General features: G+C 36.6%; 1 protein-coding gene across 1 annotated transcript in view; it reads left to right on the top strand.

The window, feature by feature from the left end:
• The first annotated feature begins 11,476 nt into the window (after positions 1-11,476).
• LOC150086904 (translation machinery-associated protein 7-like) overlaps positions 11,477-27,909 on the top strand; it is a 43,498-nt gene continuing 27,065 nt past the window's right edge. Inside the window, exons 1-2 of the mRNA XM_090372797.1 lie at positions 11,477-11,608; positions 21,312-21,367. Of these exons, the coding sequence (XP_090228923.1) occupies positions 11,593-11,608; positions 21,312-21,367 (72 nt within the window). The 5' untranslated portion in view covers positions 11,477-11,592. The remainder of the gene's footprint in view (positions 11,609-21,311; positions 21,368-27,909) is intronic.

Genomic DNA, 27,909 nt, shown 5'->3' with positions numbered 1-27,909 from the left:
AAATTATTGTTTTTCTAAAACTTTTGATTTAAATTTAGTAATATAGCATTATTTTGTGATTTTCTGATTAATCTGGTGTATTTATTCTTTACTGGGCCTTGTAATTGCATAAAAGTATCAGATCCACGTGTTACAAGTTGCAGCTCCACTGAACGAGAAGTTTTTTAGCCATATTTAGCCGCTTTATTGACCAATTGTTACATCAAATTATTTTCTATAAGTAGCTTATAGACCTAGTCAGGATCCTTAGTTTATTCTGAATTGAGACAGCTAGATTTGTAAGTTAATTAATACTTAAGCGTCCGTAGATTTACCGTTCGTAACTTGCCCACATTGTTATACGACACAACGTTATATCCCGAACTAGATAGCGTAAGCTTAGTATAGTACAGTATATAATATAATATTGTCAATTAATCAGTAAAATCTATTAATGTTGTCAAACTTCGTTGTCAATTAAATTGTACTTTTAACTAAATACATATAACGACTTAGATTACAAACGTTGGCACATTATAGCCTTAGTTGCTAATGCGCCAATAAAATTCAAACCAATTCACAATTCACAATTCACAGATTACAAACGTAACATAATTAATTAATTAATACATAACTTGATACGGAAGTTATATAAACGGAACTCGTAGATAACACTCGATACTGAAAAATATTTATAGCGTTATAACCGTGTTGGGATACAAGTTTAAGGTTATGATTTTGTACTGAAATTGAAATTTTATTGAAATTAAATCGATATCATGACTCAGACCAGAGCAGCAAAGCAAAAGACTCAAGCTAATGGGAGTGCTGTGGCTAGGGGGGGAGAACTGAGGGGGGGACAGTTGCCCTCTGAATCACAGCCTTTTAAAATGCACTGCTTGCATGAGGTTTGTAGAGCAATCGGGTACGGGACATGATACTGCCAAGGGGGATGTCTTTGTGTGTGCGCTATGCAAGGAGTGTATCGATATCAGGCAACAACTCGGCGTTCTTGTGGGCCTATATGAGAGCTTGAAGGACAGGGTGGATGCCCTCGAAGAAACTAAATTGAGGGGCCCATCAGGCTCTCAGCTGCCCACATCAACGCTAGAGCTTGCACTTGGGCATCGCGTGACACAGAGACAACCCTCAAGGCAGAATGCGCTGGTCCCGAAGGAACTAGTAGTTGTTGGTGACTCTATTGTCAGGGAAACGGGGAACATGCTTTGTAAAAAAGATAGGTGGAACAGGACCAGGGTATGTCTGCCAGGGGCAAAGGTTGATGACGTTGTAGAGCGGATATCATCTTTTAAGGGCACAAAAGGTGATATAGTTGGCACTAATGATATTAAGAGTAGGAGACCGGCAGAATTACTTAACAAGTACAGGTCACTGTTGAAAAAAAGCCGTGAATTAGGGTTGAATTTGAAAGTGTCTGCAATTCTGCCCAGACACGATAGGAGGGAGATATGATGAGAGCTTTGTCGATCAATTCGGCCCTGGAAAGATTGTGCAAGGCTCAAGGGGTAAACTTTTTTTCAGCCTGGTCTGTACTTGTTAACAGGAAAGGCTGCTTCTACAGGGATGGGATACACTTAAGCAGAAAGGGTGCAAGAATATTTGCTGATGCTATCGAGGCAGTATTAGGTGGGTCGGAAAACTGATAGCTTGGGGGGATACAAGGACTAATAGATTAACAGTAGCCACTGGCAGAGGTGAAAGTGATTCTTGCACTGCTTCTATTCGAATGAGCAGCAGCCTGAAAAACAAGATGCAGGATATTTCAGAGACTGCTGTGAGTTATTGCGGTACAAGTAACACATATGTTGTGTTAGGGCAGCTAAGAATAGGAACAGGTGCATGTATACTTGCGTGTACACCAATGCTAGGAGTTTGGTAAATAAAATTAATGAATTTGAGGTATTGCTCAAAACATCAAAGACAGACATTGTTGGGATGTCAGAGACGTGGTGTCATACAGACATAAGGAATGCAGAACTAGAATTTGGGGAGTACAGTGTGTATAGACAGGATAGGAAGGGAGGAGGCGTTATGCTATTAGTTAAGAAACACATAAAATCCAAGGAATTGAAGCCAGTCGACATCGCTGGACAGTGCAGTGTCGAGTCAGTTTGGCGTGACAAGCATTGAGAGTAGGAGTGTGCTATAGGCCTAATGACTCTGATGAGTATAATTAGAAAATGTACAGGGAAATAGAGTAGACCAGTAAATCAGAGAGTCTTATTATTATTATTATTATTATTATTATTATTATTATTATTTATGGAGCATTATGGAGCATTTATGGAGCATTATAAATAACATGTTAAGTACAAGGAAGAAAAAGTCAAGGGGAAACCAAATTAAAACACTAGTAGAACAGATGTCTGGTGCAAACAAACAATATGAGGCTGTAAATAGGTTTGCCAAAGCTGTATTAGATCTCAACAGATATTTAATACATTATTGCCAAAATTCCTTTACTCAACAAGATAGGCTTCCTCAGATGATGAACTCTTGTGTAGTCTTAGCTCCACATTATACTGAGATTCTTAAAATTATAGAACAATTAAAGAACAAGAAATCTTACGGACTGGACTGTATTACAGTAACCGAGGTAAAGAGAGACAAAGAACAGTTCTCTGTTCTCTTGGTAGAGCTAATAGCACGGATGTTAGAGTCGGGAAGCTATCCTACAAACTTACTGTCATTTAAGATGGTTGGTTGGTGGAACAGACTGCCATCCCTTGTGGTGGAGGTTGATAGCCTAAATAAGTTTAAGGCTCAGCTGGACAGGTATTTTGAACGAAAAGAGGGGTGAAGTGGAAGTGGGTTTTTTTTTTTTTTTTTTTTTTTGGCTGATGCTGCATAAGCTTGCTTTCTTGCATCAAATGCCTCTACTAATGCTAATGCTAAGATAATTCCTATATATAAAAAGGGACCACCAAATGACTTTTGCAACTACAGACCAATAACAATACAGTCAGTTTTAAATAAGATAACAGAAAATTATATATTTTCCCATATAAGCAAATATTTACATCAATATGGACTGTTAAACAACTCTCTATTCTCATATCAGAAGGGCAAGAGCACACAGACATTATTAGAGAACTTAATAGACTCTCTAAACTTACATTTAAACAACAATAACTTCATATTGATTTTATTTATAGATTTGACCAAAGCATATGACCTAATTGATATCCCAATATTGCAACAGAAATTACTGAAATATGGTATAAGGGGAAGACTCAATCAACTACTAGCAAATTATTTAATCAAGAGAAAAATAACAGTAGAAGTAGAAAATACAAAGGGGAAATCTTACAATGTAAAAAGAGGAGTACCTCAGGGCACTCATGCTGGGCCAATCATGTTCAACATCTATATAAATGACATATTCAAAGTAATTAAGAACTCCTTTATAAAAATTTATGCAGATGATATAATCTTATATACAATAGGAAAGGACCTAACAAAAATGGCGAATGATTTACAACAGGATGCAATACATTTACAATCTTGGCTGCACGATAATAAATTAGCACTCAGCTTTGAAAAAACTAAATTTTTGGTAATAAGGCCTCCTCATCAAACCTTGGACATTCAACCCTCTATGAAATTGCACAAACATGATTGCCTACATGAACAGAATTTCCAGAATTGCGAATGTCTAACTGTGGAAGAAGTCTCAAATCATTGTTACCTTGGGTTATGGATCGACTACAGTCTAAGTTGGATAATGCATATAACAAACTTGTACAGAAAAATGAGATTTTATGTGTACTTTTTCTACTACATTAAGAATAAGTTAAATCTTAGAACAAAAGTAACCTTATATTATGCATTAGTGGACTCCCAACTCAATTATTTAGTAAATATATGGGCACGAGCAAATAAAACAGAAATAAGGGAAATAGACAACTTAATGAATAGGATTCTGAAACTTTTAATGGAGACAAACTCTTGGAATGACCTGAATAAGAGAAGGCAATTTTTGTTGAAATATAAAATATTGTATCCAGTTCAAAAACTGAAGTTAAATCTATTCTTAAAAAATCTTAACACTATTTTTGAAGAGTCGAATCTGCAAAGAAATGTCTCACATAATTTAAGGAACCCAAAAGCAATTACTTTGCCTCACCCTAGGATACTAAATAGATTTGGAGATAGGCACACAATGAATGTAATAAACAACTTGTTGGCTAGCATTGATTTCAGGCTCAGGAGAAGTTATCCGATCTCCAAATTAAAATTCCTAATAAGAAAATTCTTGATACTCAATGACACAGTAGATTAGAATTGATATGCAGATAAACTACCTCTGTTTACAGTGTGGAATATACTATGTGTAGTGACTTCATAGTCTTTTCTGTAAGATAACAAATTTGTACAAAACTTGTAAAGGAAGAACTACAACTTGTTGTCAAGAAATTTACTTTTCTTAACAAGTTCATTTATTATAAACGAATTCTCTTGATAAATAAAATTGTATTGTATTATTATTATTATTATTATTATTATTATTATTATTATTATTATTATTATTATTATTATTATCCATATGATGCAAGGAAGCCTGAGGCTTATGCTGCAACAGGAAAAAAAAAAGTTCCCAAGTAACCCTGAGAGAGAGAGAGAGAGAGAGAGAGAGAGAGAGAGAGAGAGAGAGAGAGAGAGAGAGAGAGAGTCAAAAGTACAAGGGAATCACCAAGAAAGAGAAGAATGATGATATCCAGCTCGGGACCCTGAGTGTGCCAAGCCCATACTCACCAGATGTGAGTCCCCGGGGTTATAATAGAGGATTTTAATTTCCCAGATATTGACTGGAATTTGTGGGTTGGTCACTCGCACACTAGCAAGGCTTTTGTGGATTTATTGGATGATTGCTTTCTACATCAGCATGTTCGGGAGGCAACTATAGGAGTAATATTCTTGATTTGATTATCAGTAGTGATTCTTAGTGCATTACGAATCTGCAGATAAATGAATCACTAGGTGGCAGTGATCACAGTGTGCTGAAATGGGATTTACTCAAAGAGTTAACTACCATCAGGGGTAAAGGGAAGGGTTTTTGCTTTCGTAAAGACGACTACCATGGTCTCAGACAGTATTTAAATTCTATACAGTGAAACCAACTGATGATGTTACCAACAGCAAATTCAAAATGGGAAGCATTCAAAGAACTTATCTTGGAAGCTACTAGGCTTTATATACCAACTAAGAAATATTGTTCAAGGTTTAGGCCTAAAGGGATGTCAGATGAACTAATGAGACATATGACAGAGAAGAAAAATGCATGGGATACATATAAATTAACACGTGACACAGAAGCCTATGATATATACAAGTTGATCTGTAACCAAGTTACAAAGGAGGTTAGGCAGGCAAAGGCAGATTACGAGAAATCGTTGGCAAGGGATGCAAAGAAAAACAGCAAAGAGTTCTTTACTTATGTAAACTAGAAGAAAGGGGATGAATCAGATTGGTCCACTTGATATCGATGGTTCAACTGTTGATGATCCTGCTCAGGTAGCTAACAAACTTAATGAATATTTGGCATCGACATTCACACATGAGGAGTTATTCAGCGAGCGGAATGCCAGAGGTTTATTCAACTCTCGCAGTGAGCTAGAGAATCTTGTAATAACTGAGAGTAAACTGGAAGAGAAATTGTTGAAGATAAACACAAGAAAGGCTCCTGGAGTGGTTGGGATCTATCCATTATATCAATGGAGGCGGCAAAGAAAGTAAGCACACCCTTAGCCATAATTATGGGAGCTTCCCAGGACTCAAGTGAGGTACCCATAGACTGGAGATGTAAAAACGTGACCCCAGTTCACAAAGGAGGATCAAAGCCTGCCACAAGTAATTATAGACCTGTGAGTTTAACTTCTGTTCCAGGAAAATTAATAGAGGCACCGTTAAAGAAGCACTGCAGGATCATTTAGACAAGACTTCAGTTATAGCTCGGACACAGCATGGTTTTGTTAAGGGAAAGTCTTACCTGACCAATTTGATTGGATTCTATGATGCAGTCACAAAAGAACTGGATGCAGCGAATAACTTTCATATTATATATTTGGATCTTAAAAAGGCTTTTGATAATGTTACACATCGAAGACTGCTGCACAAATTGGAGCAGTGTGGCATTGGAGGCAAATTGCTGCTATAGATAAAGGGGTGGTTGAGATGGAGAAGACAGAGAGTGGTAATCAATGAACACTGCTCATCGTGCACTAATGTTATTAGTGGAGTCCCGCAGGGTTCAGTGTTGTTCCATTATTGAGTTCTGTATTTATAAATAATATTGATGATATATCAAGCTTAATGTCCAAGTTTTCAGACTATACAAAGGTTGGCAGGGTTATCAATGACACTACTGACAGTATGCTGCTGTAACAGGATCTGGAAAGATTGAGCAGATGGGCTGAGAGGTGGAAAATGAAGTTTAACATTGACAAATGTAAAGGGCTACATATGGGAAACAGCAACCCCAGAGCAACGTATCAACTCTGTGGTACTACAATGACAGTGGCAGAGAATGAAAAGGACCTGGGGGTGATTGTGCAGGCAGATATGAAGTTCTCCGAGCAGTGCAGACTGGCTGCAAGAGTAGCTCATGGTGTTTTGTCAATGATATACATGAATTTTTCTAGCAGGGATATGGAAGTGATTATTCCCTTGTGTATGGCAATGGTCAGGCCTCACCTTGAGTACTGTGTACAGGTCTGGAGGCCTCTTTTCAAGAAGGATGTAGAGCTGCTGGAACGAGTACAGAGAAGAGCAACAAGATTAGTGAATGGAACAAAGGGGTGCTCTTATGAAGAAAGGCTTAAGTTTTGCAAATTACAGTGTCTGGAGAGTAGGCACCGGCGAGGTGATCTGATAGAGGTGTAAAGAGCTTTGAATGGTTTGAGCATGCTCAATGCTAATAGGATTCTTCCTCCTCTTGCCCAGAATAATCACCTGAGAGGGCATAAATTCAGATTGAGGAAAGACAGATGTAGGAAAGATGTGCGGAAATTTGCTTTAGCCAGCGGGTAGTTGGTTGGTGTGAACAGACTTCTATCCCTTGTTGTGGAAGTTGATAGCCTAAATAAATTTAAGGCTCAACTGGACAGGTATTTCGATTAAACGGAGGAGTGAAATGGAAATGTTTTTTTTTTTTTTTTGGCTGATGCTGCATAAGCTTGCTTACTTGCATCATATGCCTCTACTAATGCTACTGCTAATACTGTGATACAGTATTACAATGCAGGGATGGGGAAACCCCTAGTGCTGTCAGACAGCTAACACACTTTATACTTTTCCCTCACACTTAAGAGCTACTCTGTAACTTTCTGAACATTTTGTTAATCAAATAGATGGTCATTCGTCCTTCGCATCGACTCCTAGATTGCTAATGGGAACTGAACCGTAGGCCATTTCAAGGTCCACAAAGACCAAATGTGTTTCCTGCCTTTTGGTAAGTCTTTTTTTCTATGATCTATTTTTTTGATATAATGTGAAATATTATTAATACAGGATTTTCCAACAGTAAAGCCAGCCTGTTCTTTAGGCTGATACACAGAAGGCAATATTCTTCTCTAACGTCGTAGTTATAATTTTACTTAATAACCCTATCGTGGAAGTCATCACACTAATGCCTCTGTAATTTGAAGGATCGTTTTTATTGCCCTTCTTAAAGATGGGGACTATATATGATAAAGATCAATTATCTGGTGTCACATATCCTTCTAAACCTGATTTAACCTTCTTATTATAATGCCAGGTGGACACCTCCATCCTTCCATATGGTGGCCAGCTGCCTTCTCATCAAGTGACTTTCCAATGCATCTCGCCCCTCGTCTTCTAAAATAAGATCCGTCGTGTAACTTCCTTTATGTATTCCTTCCTGTCCTTTGTCAGAAGGTCCTTAAATGTTTCATTCAGGCTGTCATAGGTAGCAAAGCCACTAAATGCGACCTACGGCTTGGTGCTCTCATACCCCTGATGGTCCTCCATGCCTGAGCACCTACTATACCACAACTAGTGGTTAATCTCACAACAAACTCTGTTCTAATATTCTTCCTTACATTTCCAAACAATTCTTTACACTTAGCTCTTAATAACTTGATACTTTTCCTGGATCCTCTTGTCTTCTTCAGCTAAGCTATGCTCATACGCTTCGATCTTCTCAATAATGATTTCAGCATCTTCTCCTGTGATTCTATCCTCGTTACTGTTAGTAAATTTGCATCTACATTCACGCATGAGGAATTCTGCAGGGAAGTGGAGGTCAGAAGTTCATCAAAGTCTAACAGAGAGCTAAACGATTTTGTAATAACAGAGCGGAAAGTAGAGGGGAAATTGTTGAGGTTAAAAATAAGAAAGGTACCTGGGTTGGATGGGATCTATCCAGGTATATTAAGGGAGGCAGCAAAGGACGTAAGCAAACTTTTAGCCATAACTGTGAGACCATCCTTGGATTCAGGGGAGGTCCCTACAGACTGGAGATGTGCAAATGTGTTCGCAATTCACAATGGGTGATTAAAGGGTTACACGAATAATTACTGATTGTCAGTTTAACTTCCGTTTCGGGGAAAATAGTGGAGTCACTGGTTAGAGAAGTAATGCAGGATCATCAAGACAAAACTGGAGTTATAGTTCAATCAAAGTATGGGTGTATTAAGGGAAATCTTGACTGACTAATTTGATTGAATACTATGATGTGGTCACAAAGGAACTGAATGCAGAAAATAATTTTGCTATCATATACTTGGATTTCAGGAAAGCTTTTGATGCAGTTGCAAAAAAAAAAGACTGCTGGACAAATTGGAGTAGCATGGCATTAAGGGCAAGTTACTACCATGGTTGAAAGGATGGTTGAGTGGAGAAGACAGAGTGGCAATCACTGGACATTTCTCTTCGTGGGCTAATGTTATTAGGAGAGTTCTCCATAGTTCGCTGTTGGGACCATTGCTGTTTTCCCTAAAGGTATATCAGGGTTAATGTTTAAAATTGCAGATGACAACCCCTAGCCATTTTCGGTGTTATGGGCATCGCATTAGACATCCATGAAAAACTTACTTATTTTCGCTGATTGCAATAAAGATATTATATAGAGATATTATATAAAAATGTTGGCAGGTTTGTTAACGACAGTAGTGACGGTACGCTATTACAACAGCATCTACTGTAGATGCTAATACAACAGCATCTACTGTAGATGCTAATACAACAGCATCTACAGTACTTGACTAAATTAACAGAACAAATTGTTTTTCATGAATATTTCATTGTGAACTGTCGCTAATGGCGAATATTTGATATTATAGAAATTCTGGTGTGCGAACTCCGAGTATCCAATAGAAATCGATGGACTACCTTACAGAGCAGCATATTATGAAAATTATTCATGCCTATGTAAATACGGGGTTGCGACCACATCGCTTCATTTTCGTTTTGACGTGAATACGTCGTTAAATTCGGTCCGGTATAGGGGGGCCTCAACGAAAACTCTAGCGACCAAAAAAATGGCAAGATTTGTCGCGCTTATATCTTGTAAACTATAAATGATAATCTAATGATTTAAATTTTGTTGGATAGAGGGTTTATGTCCGTATCTAAAATGGTGGGTAGTGGGGGTGCGCAGCGGTGATTGTGGGGAGCGCTTGCGCGCGAACACTGAAAATGGCGACGCCGCGCGGCGGTTGGGCAGTGTAACTTTGGATTGCGAAGTGATAGGACGTTGAAATTGGTGTCGATTTGTAGAATTTAACAGGATCTACAATATTATTTAGCAATAATAACCGATAAAACAAACTTTGTAAAGTTATTAGCTGATAAGTGTGCTGAGTTGAAGAAAATTTTCATAATGTCGAAAAATTGCAAAGGAAATATGAACAGAAATGTAAGAAACGTAAATCACTGGAAAGAAAAATTAAGGAGTTCAACTTGAAGTACATTTCTACATCGCCCGTTACTCTGGGCAACACTTGTATAACTTTAACCTTTGTAAGAAACATCGATGTAAATACTATGCCATATGTATCTTTCTTCTCCTATCATCGGCCTTTGATAAATAAAATTATACTTCACCTATAACCACCAAGACTTTATTCATCAACATCTTACCCTTCCTCTAATAACACAAAGACGGATTCACGCCTTAAATTTTTGGTTTGCTCAGTGGGACAGACTCAACTCCAGTACTCAGGGTGGCAAGTCATCCTAGTTTAGGTGACTCTTTGAGATGCGTGCCATATTAGTTATTAGTTACGAAGTAATGAATATTAGTTCGTAACTAATTAACTAAAAATATTCAACCTTTTTAGGTTTACAATGTTTTTAAGGCCTATTTATTATAATAATATTCTGCATTCAAAAGCAACAAGGAAGGGCGACGAATTCGTCAATTACTTCTTCTACAGTCACTGCAGCAGCAGTTAAATCCTGTTCCACGTATGAAAGTAATAAGTAGTTCAACCGTTCTTGGGTTATGACGCTTCTTAATTTTGTTTTTATATGACTCATTTTGGAAAAAGTTCGTTCAGAAGTGCAACTTGTAAAACCTGAAAGTCGTATGTCACTCCTGTGAAATTTGGATATAATTTGTATCGATTGGAATCATTAAGCCACTTGCTCCAGGTTAAAAGATTTTTGCAGTTTGGTGATGATTAGTGGCTTTTAACAATGATATTTCTGTCTGTAAATCCATCAAAGATAATTGAAAACAGTCGCAGAGTATTTCCATATATTCAGATGTAAGATTTAATTCAAGGAGATTCCCATAGCTTTGATTACTAGGATTATTTCTTGAATAAATCTGCTCTCTACAGCATTCATTAAGATATCGAGAAGAGGGTAATAAAAATTTATTGGTAAATCTTCTAAATTTTCAAAGTGATGTTGAATATTTCCACTTCCGAGGGCCCCGTTCAAGATTTCAGGGGAGCATGCTCCCCTGTGCGCACGCCTATGCAAGAAAATGTTCGTTTATTTCAAGTTTAATAGTATGTCTCTAAACACAGATCTAAGTATCACAGTCATCTGTTGAACATGACTTACATCCTACGTTATATCCAAAATCATAGCAAAATATCTTGTCATTTCTGGTATTTTATCTATAATATTTTGTGAAATTATTTCAATAATTTCATTTTGTATTTGATCACCCAAATAATGCTGATATTTTTCGGTTCAGATTTCTGAATATGGCGAATATGTTCTGTCATAACTGTCATAACTACCGAGTGGTTGATTTCTGGAACAAACTTCCATCTGTCGTTGTGGTAGTTGATAGCGTAAATAGATTCAAGGAAGAAACTGAACAAACTTTTGAAGCGAATTTATAGGTGAAATGGGATTTTTTTTTTTTTTTTGACGATGCTGTACGAACTTGCTTTCTTGCATCATATGCCACTACAGTACTAATTCTAGTTTCCTTTCAAAACCGGAATTATAGAAATAATTTAGGATAGGTATGTAGCTTACTTCAATTTTCCTTCCAGGTGGCGCTTGATGACTGATTTCAAGTCATTTTTATAGCAATCGATGTTGTCGTACTAATTGTTCTCGTTTAAATTTTTGTTGGTCTCTTTAGGTGTTATTCATAGGGTATTGAAAATGTCAGGAAGGCAAGGTTAGTTCAAATTACAATTATGTTATTACAATATTAAGTGATAACATGAATTTTCTTTTAGTTTTGGTATCGTAACACATAGCCATATTATTCAGTGTATTTATTTTTAAACTTTTTTTTTTTTTTTTTTTGGTAAACAATTTTGGAAACGAATCTGAGCACGTTACATACATAACGAACAAGTTATTAAGGTGATTATATTAATATTTTACTTCATTTTATATTACGGTTCGCGATAAAAAAATGTATTTATTAAGGAAGTTGGCATGTTAATTCAAAACAGTATGAATTGAATGAGACGTATCAAATTTTTGAATTTTCTGAAACTGCCTTTTTCAGTGAAGTCGACAAGTTTCCTACGCAATTTGGCCTTGCCTTGTGTATATTGTGAAAGGATAATATAAATTGGAGTTAAATGCAGAGCACTCCTATTAAATTGATAAAATGCAAATCAGATAGTTCTATGCACAGCAAAATATAATCCCAGGGGCTCACATCTGGTGAGTATGGGCTTGGCACACCCAGGCAGGATCTTGAGCTGGATATCATCATTCTTCTCTTTCTTGGTGATTCTCTCTCTTGGGGTAACTCAGAAATTTTTTTTGGATGGTGCAGCATAAGCTTCAGGCTTCCTTTCACCATATAGCTAATAATAATGTATGTGTGTGCTATTCTCTCCACTCCAAACCTGAAAGTATGCCTCGGCACCATTTTTCAAAGAATAAAATGGCCAGGGAATATTTTCCATAATTTTTATTTTATGAAAGGGTGACAGTATATGTGGAATTAGAGAACATATAACATGGTGATGAGTGGTAGGCAATCTTGACAAAATTCATGCAAATGGAAGTCTGATAAGTTTTAATTTAGTTCCTGTAACACACTGCTGCAGATTAGTGAGAAAAAAAAATCCATATTTAATGATTTGGTTTTTTTTGTTTTTTTTGTTAAATTATGCATAATTACATTTACGCATGAAGAAACTTACAGATGCTACCTTGATTAGCAAACAAATCATACACATGTGGAAACTCTCTCGGGACTGCAGTGAGAAAGGAATAAATAAATAAATAAATATATTATTCTTCCAAGCCTAAAAGAATGGCTCGACAGTCAGTAGTTGCTATCACGGTGTTCTGGAATGACAGTTCTTAACTAATAATGAAAATTTCAGAGAATATTTCCAACAGTTTTGTAAGAGGCCAAACTCTGCTTGTGATTGCAAATGAGTTTTCAGTCCATTGATCACATAGTCTATGGGTGCACAAGGCTTTGCAAAAGCTATTCATGATTCAATGGATGTGTGCATCTGGATCTTGTTGGTCTCACACTGAGCATGAATTAACTTCTTTTTAGAATTAGAACCCAGAATTAAAATAAAGGTAAAACTCTAGAGTACGGTACTCCTTACAAAATGGTTTTGAGAAGAAGGGGGAAAGCAGTGATGTACAGTTCGTAACGCCGCCCACTCGCTGCATTCCCCCTCTTCTCAGCGACTGCATGTGCTGGATGTCATGTGACAAAACAGTATGTCGGAGCTGAAAAATAACAAAATTAACGGCTAAATGGCAATTTTTTGGGAGCAGCAAGTAACAAATGCAATTTATTCGGGGAAGACAAAATGTCGCATAACATAACAACGTCTCTGAGTTAAAATGAAGAAAAATTAACATTGCTCCTTTTATAATTGTTTTTTTGTCCAACGACTGGTTTTTGCTTGAATCCTTCCCGAAGTCGTGTAAAAACCTAACCTAGAAAACTAACCTTTTTTCACTACACGCAAATGAAAGTCGATTAAAAACGTTGACCCCTCTTATAATTGCTTCCCCCCCAACAACAGGTGGTTTTTTCTTGAATCCAAACCAAACTCGCGTAAAAACTTAAACCTTTTTCTCGCTAAACACAAATGAAAGTCAATTAACACATGCAATGAACTAAGTGGTAGATGACTCTCGTCAACCGGTGCAATACCACCACTTTACTTATTGGAGGCTTGAAGTGGTGAAACCCATGTTCAGTCTCCAGAACTAAGTTCCGATCGACCCTTCCCCATCTCTTCCATCATGCAGTATGACTGATGACTTTTGAGGTTATGATAAACATCACAGCGAGATCCCATCTTTCTTACATTTCGAGGGTATAGCTCTAAAACGATGTTCGTAGGCTGGCCGTTAGTTAGTACACTGAACCTATTGGTAACTCTTTAGGAGGCTTCCGGATCAGCTAGTGTATAATCTTGCTATCTATACTCTGCCAGATAGTGACTGGAGGGAGTCTGAGTAGTGTGTATGCAGGGGGGCATTCTCGAGGCCATGTTATGTCAAGGATCTGGGTATATTCTTACCATGTGTACGCCATATCCAAAAATATCATTACTTCGTACAGCATGTCTCCCCCCCACTTTTTCTTACTATTGAATGCACTGTGAATTGTTAAACTAATAGAGTAAGCTTATCTGTGAAAAGATCTAAACCTCAAAGGCACTTCCTAATTCATTTCACAAATATATGTGGTCTCAATTCTAATGTCAACAATGTCCATTTCCACTTGCAGTCTGCCAAACCCAATGTACTTCTTCTGACCGAATCTCAGTTATCAATTGATCAACTACTGCTCATCTCAGTTGCCCAAATATTATTCACTGTATGATTCCTTTTGCCTCAAAGGTGGTACTTGGGCATATGTCCGCTCTGATATTCCCTGTCAGAGACTTGGTAATGTGGAATCCCCTCTTTTTGATCTTCTCTAGCTTAAAATCTCTCTACCTCATTCTGTCAAATTCATTTGTTCTCTACCGTTCTCCCAACTCCAATAATCACTTGGAGCTCTTCGACTTCCTCTCTTTGCAACTTGACTTTCTGCAGTCCAACTTTCCTAGCAGTGAGGTAATTTTCCTTGGTGACTTTAATGTTCACAACTCCAGCTGACTTCCGTTTTCTAGTCACACCGACCCAGCTGGTTGAGATGCTGAGGCTGTTACAATTACTAATGACTTTGCACGGATTGTTCATTTACCTACAAGAACAATCCTAACCATACAGCCAACAAGCTTGATCTTTTTCTCACATACAACCCTTCTAAGTACATGGTTGAAGTGAGTGGTCCTTTAGGCACTTCAGATCACAACTTGGTGATTGTCTCCTCCCCAATGGAGCCTTTATCTTGTGGCTATTCCCAACCTCGTATTGTTTGGCATTACAAGAATGCAAAATGGGATGACCTGCGAGATTTCTTTTCCTTGGTTGGATTACTGTTTTAAAACTTCTGATGTCAACGTTTGCTCAGATCGTGTCAGTGAAATTATTCTTGTAAGAATGGAATCCTTTATTTCACACTCCACTTTAAAATCTCGTTTAAAATCTTCTCTTAAACAGCCTTAGCACAAATGTGCTAAGGCTGTTTAAGAGAAGAACGTTGCATATCGTAAATTGGCTTGTTTCCAATTCTTCAGTTTCATTTTCTGCCTACACCAAAGCTCACAACAATTGTAAAATAGTTACTAATCAGTCCAAACTAGATTTTGAACAGGCTAAGAGTAGAAAACTTGCTTCTTGCCCTAATGGTAGCCGAGAATTCTGGTTTCTTGCCAATGCTATTGGCCGTAACGTTTGCCCATCTGTCAAAACCAGATAGTTCTGTTGTCACTTCAGCCAAGGATAAAGCTTACCTGCTAGCATCCCATTTTTCTTCCAACTCGTGTATTAATGACCTTCGTAAAACACCTCCCACCATTCCCAACATGCTCAATTCAATGCCTCCTGTGGTCTTCCGTCAAAAGGATGTCAGAAGGATTTTAATGAATCTTGATGCTAAGAAAGCTCCAGGCCCTGATGGTATTTCTCCACTTGCCTTTTTTCTCGCCTTTTTTCAATTTCTTATTCCAAAGGTGTTTTTCCTTCTGCTTGTAAATTTGCTCATATCCAGCAAGTTACTAAAAAGGGTGACAAATCTCTCCCATCCAATTATCGTCCCATTGCAATTACTTCTACTCTTTCTAAAGTAATGGAGAAATCAATTAACCACCAACTCTTAAACCACTTAGAAACCTTCCGTCTGATCAACGATCGCCAGTATGAATTCCATCAGTGTTAGTCCACTGGTGATATTCTGCCTTATGTTACCCATTTATGGACAAATTAAATGGAAAAGTTCGGTGAAACACAAGCAGTTGCTCTTGACATCTCAAAAGCTTTCGATCGTGTTTGACCTAAAGGTTTTCTAAACAAGCTTCCATCTTATGGTTTGCCAACTGTTTTTTTTTTTGTAATTGGTTATCCAGTTTTCTCTCTGATCACTCACTGTGGGTGATGGTAGATGGCTCTCTTTTCTAACTTCTCCACTAATGCTGGTTTCCCCCAAGGTTCAGTTCTTTCCCCTACTCTTTTCCTCTTGTATATTAATGACCTTCCATTGACTGGAAATCCTATCCATAGTTTTGCCGATGATAGCATATTGCATTCCACTTTCCATTTTGAGGAACCTTGCCCTGCTCAATTCAGCTTCAACTTCTTGTATATCCGCTACAAATTCCTTAAATGCCGATCTCCAGGTAATCCTCCAGTGGGGCAAAGACACCGTAGTTGATTTAAATCCTTCTAAAACTGTCTTGTCTTATACAGCAGGCCCCCGTTATAACGTGGTTTGCTTTATGCTGATTCGCTATAACGCTGTTCTTATATTATAACCCATATATGACTATAACGCTGTCACAGATCACTATAATGCTCTTTTACAGATTGCATCTTTGGCATATTTAACGAAATCGTTTCATTTGATGGAGTCGATAGCTTGAAAATGAATACCAAAACAGCATTAAAACATTTCCCATGCTGACTTGAGAAATTTTCTCGCACGCTAATTTAATTGCAGTACAGTGACTTGTTACGTAGTTCCGAGATCAACATTTTAAAAAATTATCAAATATATTGCTTGTAATATTTGCATTATATGCATTTATCCAAAGTCTAGTCATCACTCAGTACAGTATTAGACATCGTGCGTAACGGACAGTTTACTTGAACATTGTATTATAATTAATGCAACCAACGCAGTTACATTTTCGAAGAGTGAATAATGGCGGATAAGAATGAAAAGGCAACAACGTCTGGACGCAGTACAAAGACTATAAATGTAAGAAAAAGACTGAATTTGAAAATTAAATTAGACGTTTTGAAGCGAATCGATTCCGGTCAAAGGCAAGCGGATGTGTGCCATAATTTAGGACTTGTAAGTTGAACTGTAAGAACGATTATAAAAAAATAAAGAATTAATTTTAGCAGCAGGAAAGATAGCAAGCAACTAGGGCTAGGCTGGCTATTAATATTGAAATGGAAAAACTTTAACTAATTTTATTGAAGATAATATCCAGTGCAGAATTCAGTTAAGTTAAATATTATAAAAAGCGAGAGTGATTAGCCAATATGATGATCTGAAGAAAACTCGCCTAAAAAAAAAAAAAAAAAAAATGTGAAACCATTTAAAACTGGTAAGGGCTGGTTGAATGGATTTAAAATCCAGGGAGAAGACGCATGTGCAGATGGAGCCGAAACTTTCAAAAAAACTTGTTAAAATTACTGAAGGGGGGTATTATGTGTTATACTTCTCAACAAGTTTTTAACATAGATGAAGTAGGACTTTTGTGGCAACGAATGCCTAAAAGAAGTTTCATATTGAAAGAAAAAAAAAAAACATGCCAGGTTTCAAAGCGGGGAAGGATCGGTTGACTTTATTTGCGGGGTGATTTAAAATTAATTCCCCTTTAAGTTTATTTGGAAGAGGCCAAAGTTCAACCCAAAAATGACACATTTTTAATGATTAAATTCATCAATTAAATTAAATAAATTTAGATCAATTAAATTCATGATTTTAATTGGAATTTTAAGTTTAATTTTGATACGTAAGTAGTTACCACATAATTATATATGTATGCAATGCAGAATATTTTATATGTACAAATATTTGAATATTAAATATTTTGACCGACATTTGTGCATCTTTTCACTACCGTTTATTATTGACTAGGAAATATCCTATGGCACCGACTGCAACTTACAAATACATATGTTACCTTATCGGACTGCAGCACTCGCTTAGCGCTCTGTTTTTCCGGAACCAATTATCAGCATTAAGCGAGAGTTACCTGTATCTCGCAAAAATGATTATTTTGCTCCTATGCTTATCTTTGATGACACTGATTTCTAGGCAAAATGATATCTCTTTTGGGGATTACCCTGACTTCTAATCTCTCTTGGCACAAGCACATTACAAATATTGCATCCTCTGCATCTGAAAAACTTGGTTTTCTCTTTTGCTCTCGGCGTTACTTTTCTTCCAAACAACTGTTCACTCTGTACAAATCGCAAATCCCCCTGCCATGGAATATTGTTCCCACATCTGGAGCAGTGCTCCCAAAACCTCTCTGCAGCTTCTAGATTCCATTCCAGAAGAGGGCAGTTAGATTAATTAATGAGTCCTCTCTAACAGAGTCTCTTCACTCGCTGTCTCATAGGCTTAGTTTCTGCTGCATGCCTTTTCTACAGATACTGCCATGGGCACTGTTCTTCTGAATTGGCTTCTATAATTCCCACTCTCTCTCTTTCAAAACAGTTTGAACACGTGCCACCAACATCCATTTACTGTCCAACTTCAAACTCACAGAACCAACTTTTTATCTTCCTCATTTATTCATTCAACTGCTGTTTTCTGGAACAATCTTCCTTCGTGTGTATTTTCTGAAAATTAATCTACAGAAGTTCGTCTAATGTCAACAAATATCTTCTTTCATCTTCTCAACCTCCAACCCAAGCCACGGTACTAAGTACTATAGGTGCTAATACCTCTTGTGTTTGGGGTTTTCATAAAAAATAAAAAGTAAAATTCCTTTTTGTATAAGCACAGTACGCCAATAGATTTTTTTTTAAAGAACGTAAATGACACAAACTCAGGACTAAATGAGCAACCACATGGCAAGCAGCAACTGAACGAGCAACACAAATATGAAACCATATGCAACGAATTTCACATTTAACGCTCGAGTGACGTCTGTGTCATGTGACATCCACCTGAAACGAAGAGGGGGATACAGTTAGTGGGTGGAGTCAACCTGTCAATCACTGCTTTCCCCATTTTCTCATCACCATTTTGAAGGGTGTACTGCTAAGTGGAATTCAGCGAAAATAAACTTAACATGAGAAGCCGAAGCGGAGGGTCAGAGATGCAACTTACTGTTGTACCATGATGGAGTGCTAGTGTAGAATGGTGTTGTAGATCATCACGCTGCATTGGAGATGACGAAAAGTAATACCAGCTATTGTCAGAAGAAATGGATAGTATGTTATAGCAACCTCAAGTGTTGGAAGACAGTATGTTGGATGAGGTTAAGATTGCTAAGTGTGATCAGAAGATTGGCATTAAACGCATGAAGCAGTATGTCCCAGGATAGAAGAGAAATGACAAACTATCAAAGTAGAAAAGATATAGATGCTGAACTTTGTTTAAGGCGAAATACCTAGGTGACCAAAACTACTAAGGCAACTTATATATAAGTTATAGGATATTCACATTCTTTCTTTTTAGAAACCTACAATACTTCTTATTTTTTATTTATTTATTATTTTTTTTTTATGAAACCCCCAAACATGAGAGGTATTATAACCTATAGTACTGTATGTCTATGAGACAGCGAGTGCAGCAACTCTGTTAAAGATGAGTCAATAATTAACCTAACTGCCCTCTTCTGAATGGAATCTAGAAGCCTGAGAGAGGTTTTGGGGGCACCGCCCCAGATGTGGGAACAATATTCCATGGTACAGGGGATTTGCGATTTGTACAGAGTGAACATGATTGAAATGGAGAGACTTCTAAATAATTTTATTGAAGTTAATATCGAATGCAGAATTCAATTATTATTAAAGAAAAAGTGATTAGCCTGTATGAAGATCTGAAGAAAGCTTACCTTGAAAAAAAATGTGGAACCAAATAACACTCGTAAGGGCTGGTTCGATTGATTTAAAAAGCACTATAGCCTTCACAACATGGCAGCCCAGAGAGAAGCCACAAGTGCAGATCAAGGAGGAGCAGAAACTTTCAAAAAAGAACGTTAAAGTTATTGAAGAGGGAGTTTAAAATTATTGTTATACTGCTCAACAAGTTTTTAACATAGATAGATGGAACAGGACTCTTTTTGAAACGAATGCCTGAAAGAAGAAAAAAACACGGCAGGCTTCAAAGGGGCAAAAGATTGGTGGGCTTTGTTGTTGGGTGGTAACGATGCGGGGGATTTTAAATTAAAACTCCTTTTACTTTACCATTCAGAAAATCCAACTGCTCTTAGAGAATTAAAAACCCCTAAAAACCAAATACATTCGATTCCGGTTATTTGGGACACATCGGGACTAGTGCATTTTGGTCTGATTAAGCGGCTGCCCCAATTATCCGAAGTTTCACGTAAATAGTTAAAAATACAATGTACCCCTCTCCCCTTTACAATTGGTTCACTGTACAATCAAATCACGTTATGACAGAGTCGCCATTGTAAAGTACCGTTCACTATACGATGTGTAATAAGCGTCGGTCATTGTGATCATGTTTGTGAATTGAATTTTAATTCTATTAAACAGTGATTCTAATTAGCAAAAATAGGAGGAATATTATCCACAGGCTATAAAAGTAAAGATATATTAAGCACAAATTTATCCTTTATTACCTTACCAATTAAAAAATTAAATGATACGTGAAATTCGGAAGAATATACGTGATAATCAGAATAATTATTACGTACTGTAATATGTACATACTAACTAAACTAGTTGACATTTCTGTTCACTGACATTTGTGGGTGGGAGTTAAAATTTAAAACAGTAAAAAGATAAGCAATCAATAACAAAGAACACGGTACACATAAATTGCAAGTAACACAATACGCGCAAGTGAGAACAGAGTAACGAGTTAGAAAGCTTTAAAAAGGAATGAAGAGAAGATCTGAAAATTAATTTTTTTGTATGATTGAAGATTCCATGGAAGTGTAAACATATTTCACCATAATAACCCACAGAATTCCAGCTGTCGGTATTATCGCAAATTCAATAAGATCGAGTTTACTATCCGTTTATGATAGATTCCGCTAACAGAAAAGCCCAATAAACAGGTGAATGCTTATTGTTTTATGTTGTGACCTCCAGAAAGTCTCCGACCGAACTACGTAGTTCGGTCGGAGACTATCATAGGGTAATCTTCAGTGCTGCATTCTCCTGCCCCGATTAAACGGCATTTTGTCCCAATTAAGCGAAGTAAACCCTGGCTATTTTCTCGATTGGGTTCTGTTTTTTAAGATTTGCCCCAAATAAACGGCTGCCCTGATTAACCAGTGTCCCAAATAACCGGAATCCACTGTAATAATAACAGACACTTGAACTGAAGGGTGGAACTGGTTTTTGACTACAGGATTGATGCAATGCCATAACGGAATGCAACAGACCAAGGTAAGTATGCAAATTTAAAGATTACAGAGGTAATTTACCATTTGAAATGTAATCATTTATAGTTTTTTAGTTGCTTAGTTTTTTTTAGCCAGAACAGTATAGCAAAAATGCAGAATGATTCCTAGCACTATCTAACTATAAAGAAAATATTGACAATTCTTAAATACCCACTAAATTGCTCATGTGGTTTTAATTTGGCATCATTGTTATCTTTTTAATTTTAGGCGGAAAAAAGAAGCCTCTCAAGCAGGCAAAGAAAGGTGATAAGTGTGAGGATGATGTAAGATATTTTTTCTGTTTCTCTTATTTTTTTTTTATTTATTATTATTATTATTATTTATTTATTTTATTATTTTATTTTCATTTTTGTTAGTAACAAGGTCAGTTATTGTGAAATGTAATTCTTAAAATGAAACCAGACAGCTAGTAGCACTATATTAAGAATGCCCCTAAAGTTTTGGGCATTCATCTTAAGAACTTCAATAATTCACATAAACAGATTTCATGAAGTAGGGTTGATTTCCTCTACCTGTGGTATAATTCTTGCGGACATTACTTTTTTGAGAGGAAAGTAGATGTTGTGAATCACACAATAAAATTAGTTCTCTTTTTAAGTAGTCTTGCAAAACATTTCTCTAAAATAATAATAATTGTAGAACATTAAGTTGTATATTTCTGACTCAGTGTAGCAGAAATCGCCCATCAGTAAAACTTAAATTTAGTCAATACCCATTAGTCTTGAAAGTATCTGGCTTATTTCAGTCTACAAATAAAGCAGTGAACACATCCATGCACTGCAAATAAAAGAAAGTCCCTTATTTTGCAACCTTTACATGGCTGAATTCTGTTCCATTGTTTACAGAGTTCAGTGAACTAGGAGTTAATTTTTGTAGTGTGTTACTTTTAGAAAACATGTTGAAACCTTGATGCTAAAAGTAATACAGTTTTTGGTTAGCAAAACAAGGTCTAATAAATCTTTATAATGGAAGAGCACATAACATAATTCTAACATATGTTAGAATTATATTATATTTAGTGCCTACATGCATCAACAGCAGCAGATGCCTTAACCATCTGGATGGAAGCAGCAGAAACCCATCTTAAAACTTGGTATGTAGAATGCTGGATTATCAGGTGAACTAATATTAAAAGTAGTTTTCACTAAAGTACTCTGAAACCCAAATCCCATGTTAATTTCAGTTATTGCCGCCTTAAAACGTACAATTTTTAACTGTGAAAATCCTTTCTCTCAAATTGCTTAATGGGCCCCACTTAGGCATCATTATTGGCTCGTCCATCCTAAAGCCTGAGGTTTGACACAGACCAGCAATTGACTTGTAATTAAATACCTCAAAAAAAATAACCATTTTCCACACAAAATTATAACCCACCTCTGTTGAGCCCCAAAGTAGGTCTAATCAATTATCATCAATAAACACAGTTGCAATAATGACTGAGAAATCCAGCTTGGTAACTTCATGATCAGTGTGGTCTGTATCTTTCAAAAATTGGCATAACTTTCAACAGAGGTACAGTACAATGGATTCTTAGTGTGGATGCTAAATTGTTGACAGCAATACTTTGCAGAATGAATCTTAATGGGTGAAGGAATGCAACGAATAATAGCACAATCAATTGTATAGCTTGTGGCATGTATTCTAAGATCAGTCTAGTAAACAAACCAAGCTAAACTGGAGATTTTTGTTGTTCCCAGTGTGAAGAATGTACCGATCTAGAATTAAAACTTGGTGTGTTATTAGATGAATTTGAGCTGCAGGAGAAATGAGTGCTTGCCCTCTAGACAAAACTTCAACAAAATTAGTCTGAGCAGGAGGAGGGATTCCATCAGCATTCAGCCCACTCAATCCAATCAGATCCTGAAACACCTCAGTCAGATCTCACAGGTGCTTAGTCTCCAGTTTACAGAACTGAAATTTTCCTTCTTAAGAGTGCTCTTTTGTTTCCCCTCACTAATCTCATTGCTCTTCTCTGCACTTTTTCCAACAGATCCACATCCTTCCTAAAATAAGGCTTCTCGACCTGTATGCAGTACTCAAATCTAACCATTGCTCTCTATACAGTGGGATAATTGTGGTGATGGGCATAATCGGTGATTTTCATAATTGAATGATTAATAATCAGTTATTTCAATGATTGAAATAATTAGTTATATACTGATTGGTTTATTATGAAATCAACAACAAAAAATCTGAGGAAGAAGAAAAAAAAAAAGGACAGTGGCAAGATTCAATCTGACATTATCAAAACCAAAGTGCTGTGGTAAAATAGCACTGGTTTTGGAGTGAAGCACGCACGGCGCCTCCGTAGCCAGGTGGGAAGGAGCAGCAGTGCGTAGCACAAGCTTCTTGATTAGACCGGGGTTCGAGCCCGTCACCACCAAATACGGAGGATGCGGAAAGGTCAGAGAATGACCACCGCATATCCCGGAGCAATATGGCCTTAGTTGCTAATGCTCCTAAAAAAAAAAAAAAAATAAAAAAAAAAAAAAAAGAAGCACGCACGCGCACACACACACTGAAGATGGCATACACGAGATTAAATCCTTCCACTTTTTTTCACAACTAATTTGCATATAATTGATTATGAAAATTCTATAATCGATTATTTTGATTATATCTCACAATTATGCCCATCACTGGATAATTGCTTTCCTTATGCTTGCTGATAAAATTCCTGTATATTATTGACAAAACCCCATGAGCTATTCTGGCAGCCCATCTTTACTGTTCAGAGAACTTCATGTCACTATGCAATTACCCCAGGTCTTTTTCATTATCTACTATCTTGAGTGAGATCCCATACAGTTTGTATGTTACTGTAGGATTACTGCCACCCATATACTTAGCATTTTTCGATGTTAAACTTCAATTGTTATTTCCTAACCCATCTGCCTAATTTTTCTACACCTTGTTGCAGTAGCATACCTTATTTGCTTTCATTAACCACTCTTCCAACATTATCATCTGCAAACTTAGACATTAAGCTTGGATATCTATGCCTTCATCAATATCTTCAATAAATATAGAAAATGAGTCCAGCACTGAACCCTGGTGAACTACACTAATAACAGTAATCCAAGAAGAGCAGTTCCCCATTGAAAACACCACTTTGCATGGTTTTTGATGTTTGTAAACTAATAGCTGCTTTTAACTCAGTTTTTTTATGCTGATTTCAGAAATGTTATTTGTTTTCTATCACATACTATTTTCACAAATCACTTAAGTTGATGTCATGAGTTTTTTTTTTTTTTTCAGTAAAATGTATTATTGAATGTATTAAGTTGGGAGTAAATTCTGGGAATTTTTAAACTAAATTTTCACATGTTGACAACACTACCTTCAGTCATTTGTTTCTTGACCTAGAGAGCTCCATGCAGCAGTATTTTTCAGTGTGAGCTCCAGTTTACTTTTGAGGTTATCATATCAAACTTGTGCTGAAAAGTGAGTAAAATGTCTGCATGCAAGTGTTTGAACAATCTGAACTTATTTTTTATATTTGTAGATGTTATGTAGTCCTCAAGCAAAGACAAGGTATTACAGAATTTAAAAAAATGTGTACTTTCTTATTTTGGAGTGAAACCTCATTTACCAAGATAAACAGTGGATATTACATGACGTTTGCCAAACCTGTGTTTGTTCTTCAGTGGTAAAAAGAAGGCTATGGCATTTGAAATTCCCCTGATTTGGCAGAAGCCTACAAACCGCTGTGTTGACTGTTAATTTTGTTTAGTTAATGTAGAGGAATACAGTGCAAAGAGGAGCATTGTGTATCCTAATATTCCATCTGCCATTAGACCAGTCCCACGTGGAGATAACCTGTCAATTCCATGCCTTTCACTTATATTGGAGAATGTAGCAGCAGAGAATGCTGAAAGTTAAGTGTCTGGAGATGAAACTGAAGATGACTGGAGACATGGAGTCCAACCCTCAACCGTTTTCACAGCATGAACTCTGCGATCTGCTAAAAGATTTAAATACCAAAGGAATCTGTGGAACTCCTTGGTTCCAGATTTAAGTCAAAAAATCTTGTAGCACATGGGCTGTTTTTCTCATGGTACAGAGAACGAGAACTAGTGTCTTACTTTTCTGAGGATGATTTTATGGTTTTTTGCAGTAATATAAATGACTTGATGAAATTTTTATGAAATAGTTACAATCCTGCACAGTGGAGACTTTCTGTTAACTCTTCAAAGAGGAGTCTCAAAGGCATGTTGCTCCACAATGGAAATAAATATGGGTCAGTTCCGGTAGCTCACTCTGTATTTGAAAGGAACATATGAGAACTTGAAGTTGTTGACAAATATTAAGTATGAAGAACATGCTTGGTTGGTCTGTGCTGACTTTTAAAATAATAGTTCATGTTACTTGAACAGCAATCAGACTACACAAAAATGCATTGCTTTTTGTGAGTGGGACAGTTGAGCAAGGAGTAAGCACTGAGATGTCAAGGTCTGTGCAAAGAGGGGAAATTTGTTGCCTGGATCAAAGAACAGTTCATAAACCGCTGGTAGTCCTCCTTGCACATGAAACTAGGTTTGATGAAGCAATTTGCGAAAGCTTTACCTCAGGCAGGTCCCTGCTTCAACTGCCTGTGTACTAAATTCCCATCGATCAACCCAGAGAAGCTAAACCAAGGTATTTTTGTTTGACCTCAAATTTGCAAACTGATGAGGGAACTATGAATAAAAGAGATAAACAGACATGGATTAACTTCAGGTCTATTGTTGAGAACTTCTTAGGGAACAACAAGAATATAGTTGAAAATATGTTGGGCTGTAACATAAGTGGCAAGGTACATATTTACACTCCCACATTGACTACTTCCCAGAAAAGGGAAGATCTAGGAAGTGTTAGTGAAGAACAGGGTGAGAAGTTTCACCAGCACATAAAAGACATGGAGATGAGCTACCAGGAGAGGTGGAATGTCAACATGATGGCTGACTATTGCTGGATGCTGAAGAGGGACTGTAAAGTAGAAGGATCTACAAGAAAATTGAAGAAACAAAAATTTGACCCATCATAGATCAGTTTTTAAAATGAGAGAAGAGTGTTTAGTAGACTTTTTACCACACTGCCCTTTTTAATGTTTCAACTTATATTTAAATATAAAAGTCTGGAAAAGAAGCATTTTGTTATAATTTCAGTGCACATATTCTGCCAAAATTAATAAAAATTTGAAAAAAAAAACAATATTTTCTTTGATTTTTGAAGAAACCTGATATAATGGAAACAAATGGAAGTCATTTTTGAAATGAGCAATAGAAAGCATCGGTGAATTGTTTCAAGATGCAGAGTAGTGTAACCGTTCAGTCTTCTCCCACTCAACCAACACTTTATCCATAACAGTAACTTGTTCCTAATGCCACACTGCTCCAATTTATGTCTTATGTTGTAAAGGGAAAAAAAAAAAAATAAATACTGAAATCTAAGTACAGGTGACCCCCGCTTAACGCTGATCATTCGTTCCGGAAAAACAGAGCGCTAAGTGAATCCGCGCGAAGCGAGCACCGCTTTCCCATAAGGTAACATATGTATTTGTGAGCTGCGGTCGGTGCCATAGGATATTTCCTAATCAATAATAAACGGTAATGAAAAGATGCACAAATGTCGGTCAAAATATTTAATATTAAAATATTTGCACATATAAAATATTCTGCATTACATACGTATAATTATGTGGTAACTACTTGCGTCTCAAAAGTAAACAAAATTCCAATTAAAATAATGAATTTAATTGATTTAATTTAATGGATGAATTTAATCATGAAAAATGTGTGGATTTTGAGTTGAACTTTGGCCCTCTTCCAAATAAACTAAAAGGGATATTAATTTTAAATGGCCCACAGCGTTACCACCCAACAATAAAGTCAACCGATCCTTCGCCGCTTTGAAACTTGGCATGTTTTTTGTTCTTTCAATATGAAACTTCTTTTAGGCATTCGTTTCCACAAAAGTCCTGCTTCATCTATGTTAAAAACTTGTTGAGAAGTATAACACATAATACCCCTCTTCAATAATTTTAACAAGTTCTTTTTTGAAAGTTTCGGCTCCTTAATCTGCACTAGCGGCTTCTCCCGGGATTTTAAATCTATTCTACCAGTTTTAAATGGTTCCACATTTTTTTTTTTTTTTTTTTTTTTTAGGCGAGTTTTCTTCAGATCATCGTATTGGCTAATCTCTTTCTCTCTCTCTCTCTTTTTAATATTTAACTTAACTGAATTCTGCATTGGAATATTATCTTCAAAAAAATTAGTCTTTCCATTTCAATCCTAATAGCCGGTCTAGTCCTAGTTGCTTGCAGTGGAACAGCTATCTTTCCCTCTGCTAAAATTAATTATTTATTTTTTCATAATTGTTCTTACAGTTAAATTTGCGAGTCCTAAATTATGGCACACATCCGCTTGTCGTTGACCGGAATCGATTCGCTTCAAAACGTCTAATTTAATTTTCAAATTCAGTCTTTTTCTTACATTTATAGTCTTCGTACTGCGCCCAGACGTTGTTGCATTTTCATTCCTGTCGGTCATTATTAGCTCTTCGAAAATATAACTGCGTTGGTTCAATTAATTATGATACAATGTTCAAGTAAACTGTCCGTTACGCACGATGTCTAATACTGTACTGAGTGATGACTAACTAGACTTCGGATAAATGCATATAACGCAAATATTACAAGCAATATATTTGATCATTTTTTAAAATGTTGATCTCGGAACTACGTAACAAGTCACTGTACTTAAATTAGCGTGAGAGAAAATTTCACTGAGCGTGGGAAAATTGCTCAAGTCGGCGTGGGAAACGT

The sequence above is a fragment of the Mastigoproctus giganteus genome, chromosome 4 (assembly GCF_048544385.1).
Source record: "Mastigoproctus giganteus isolate SK-2022 chromosome 4, ASM4854438v1, whole genome shotgun sequence".
NCBI lineage: Eukaryota > Metazoa > Arthropoda > Arachnida > Uropygi > Thelyphonidae > Mastigoproctus > Mastigoproctus giganteus.
Note: the sequence above shows the minus strand (reverse complement) of the source record. Positions and strands in the feature narration are given on the sequence as shown.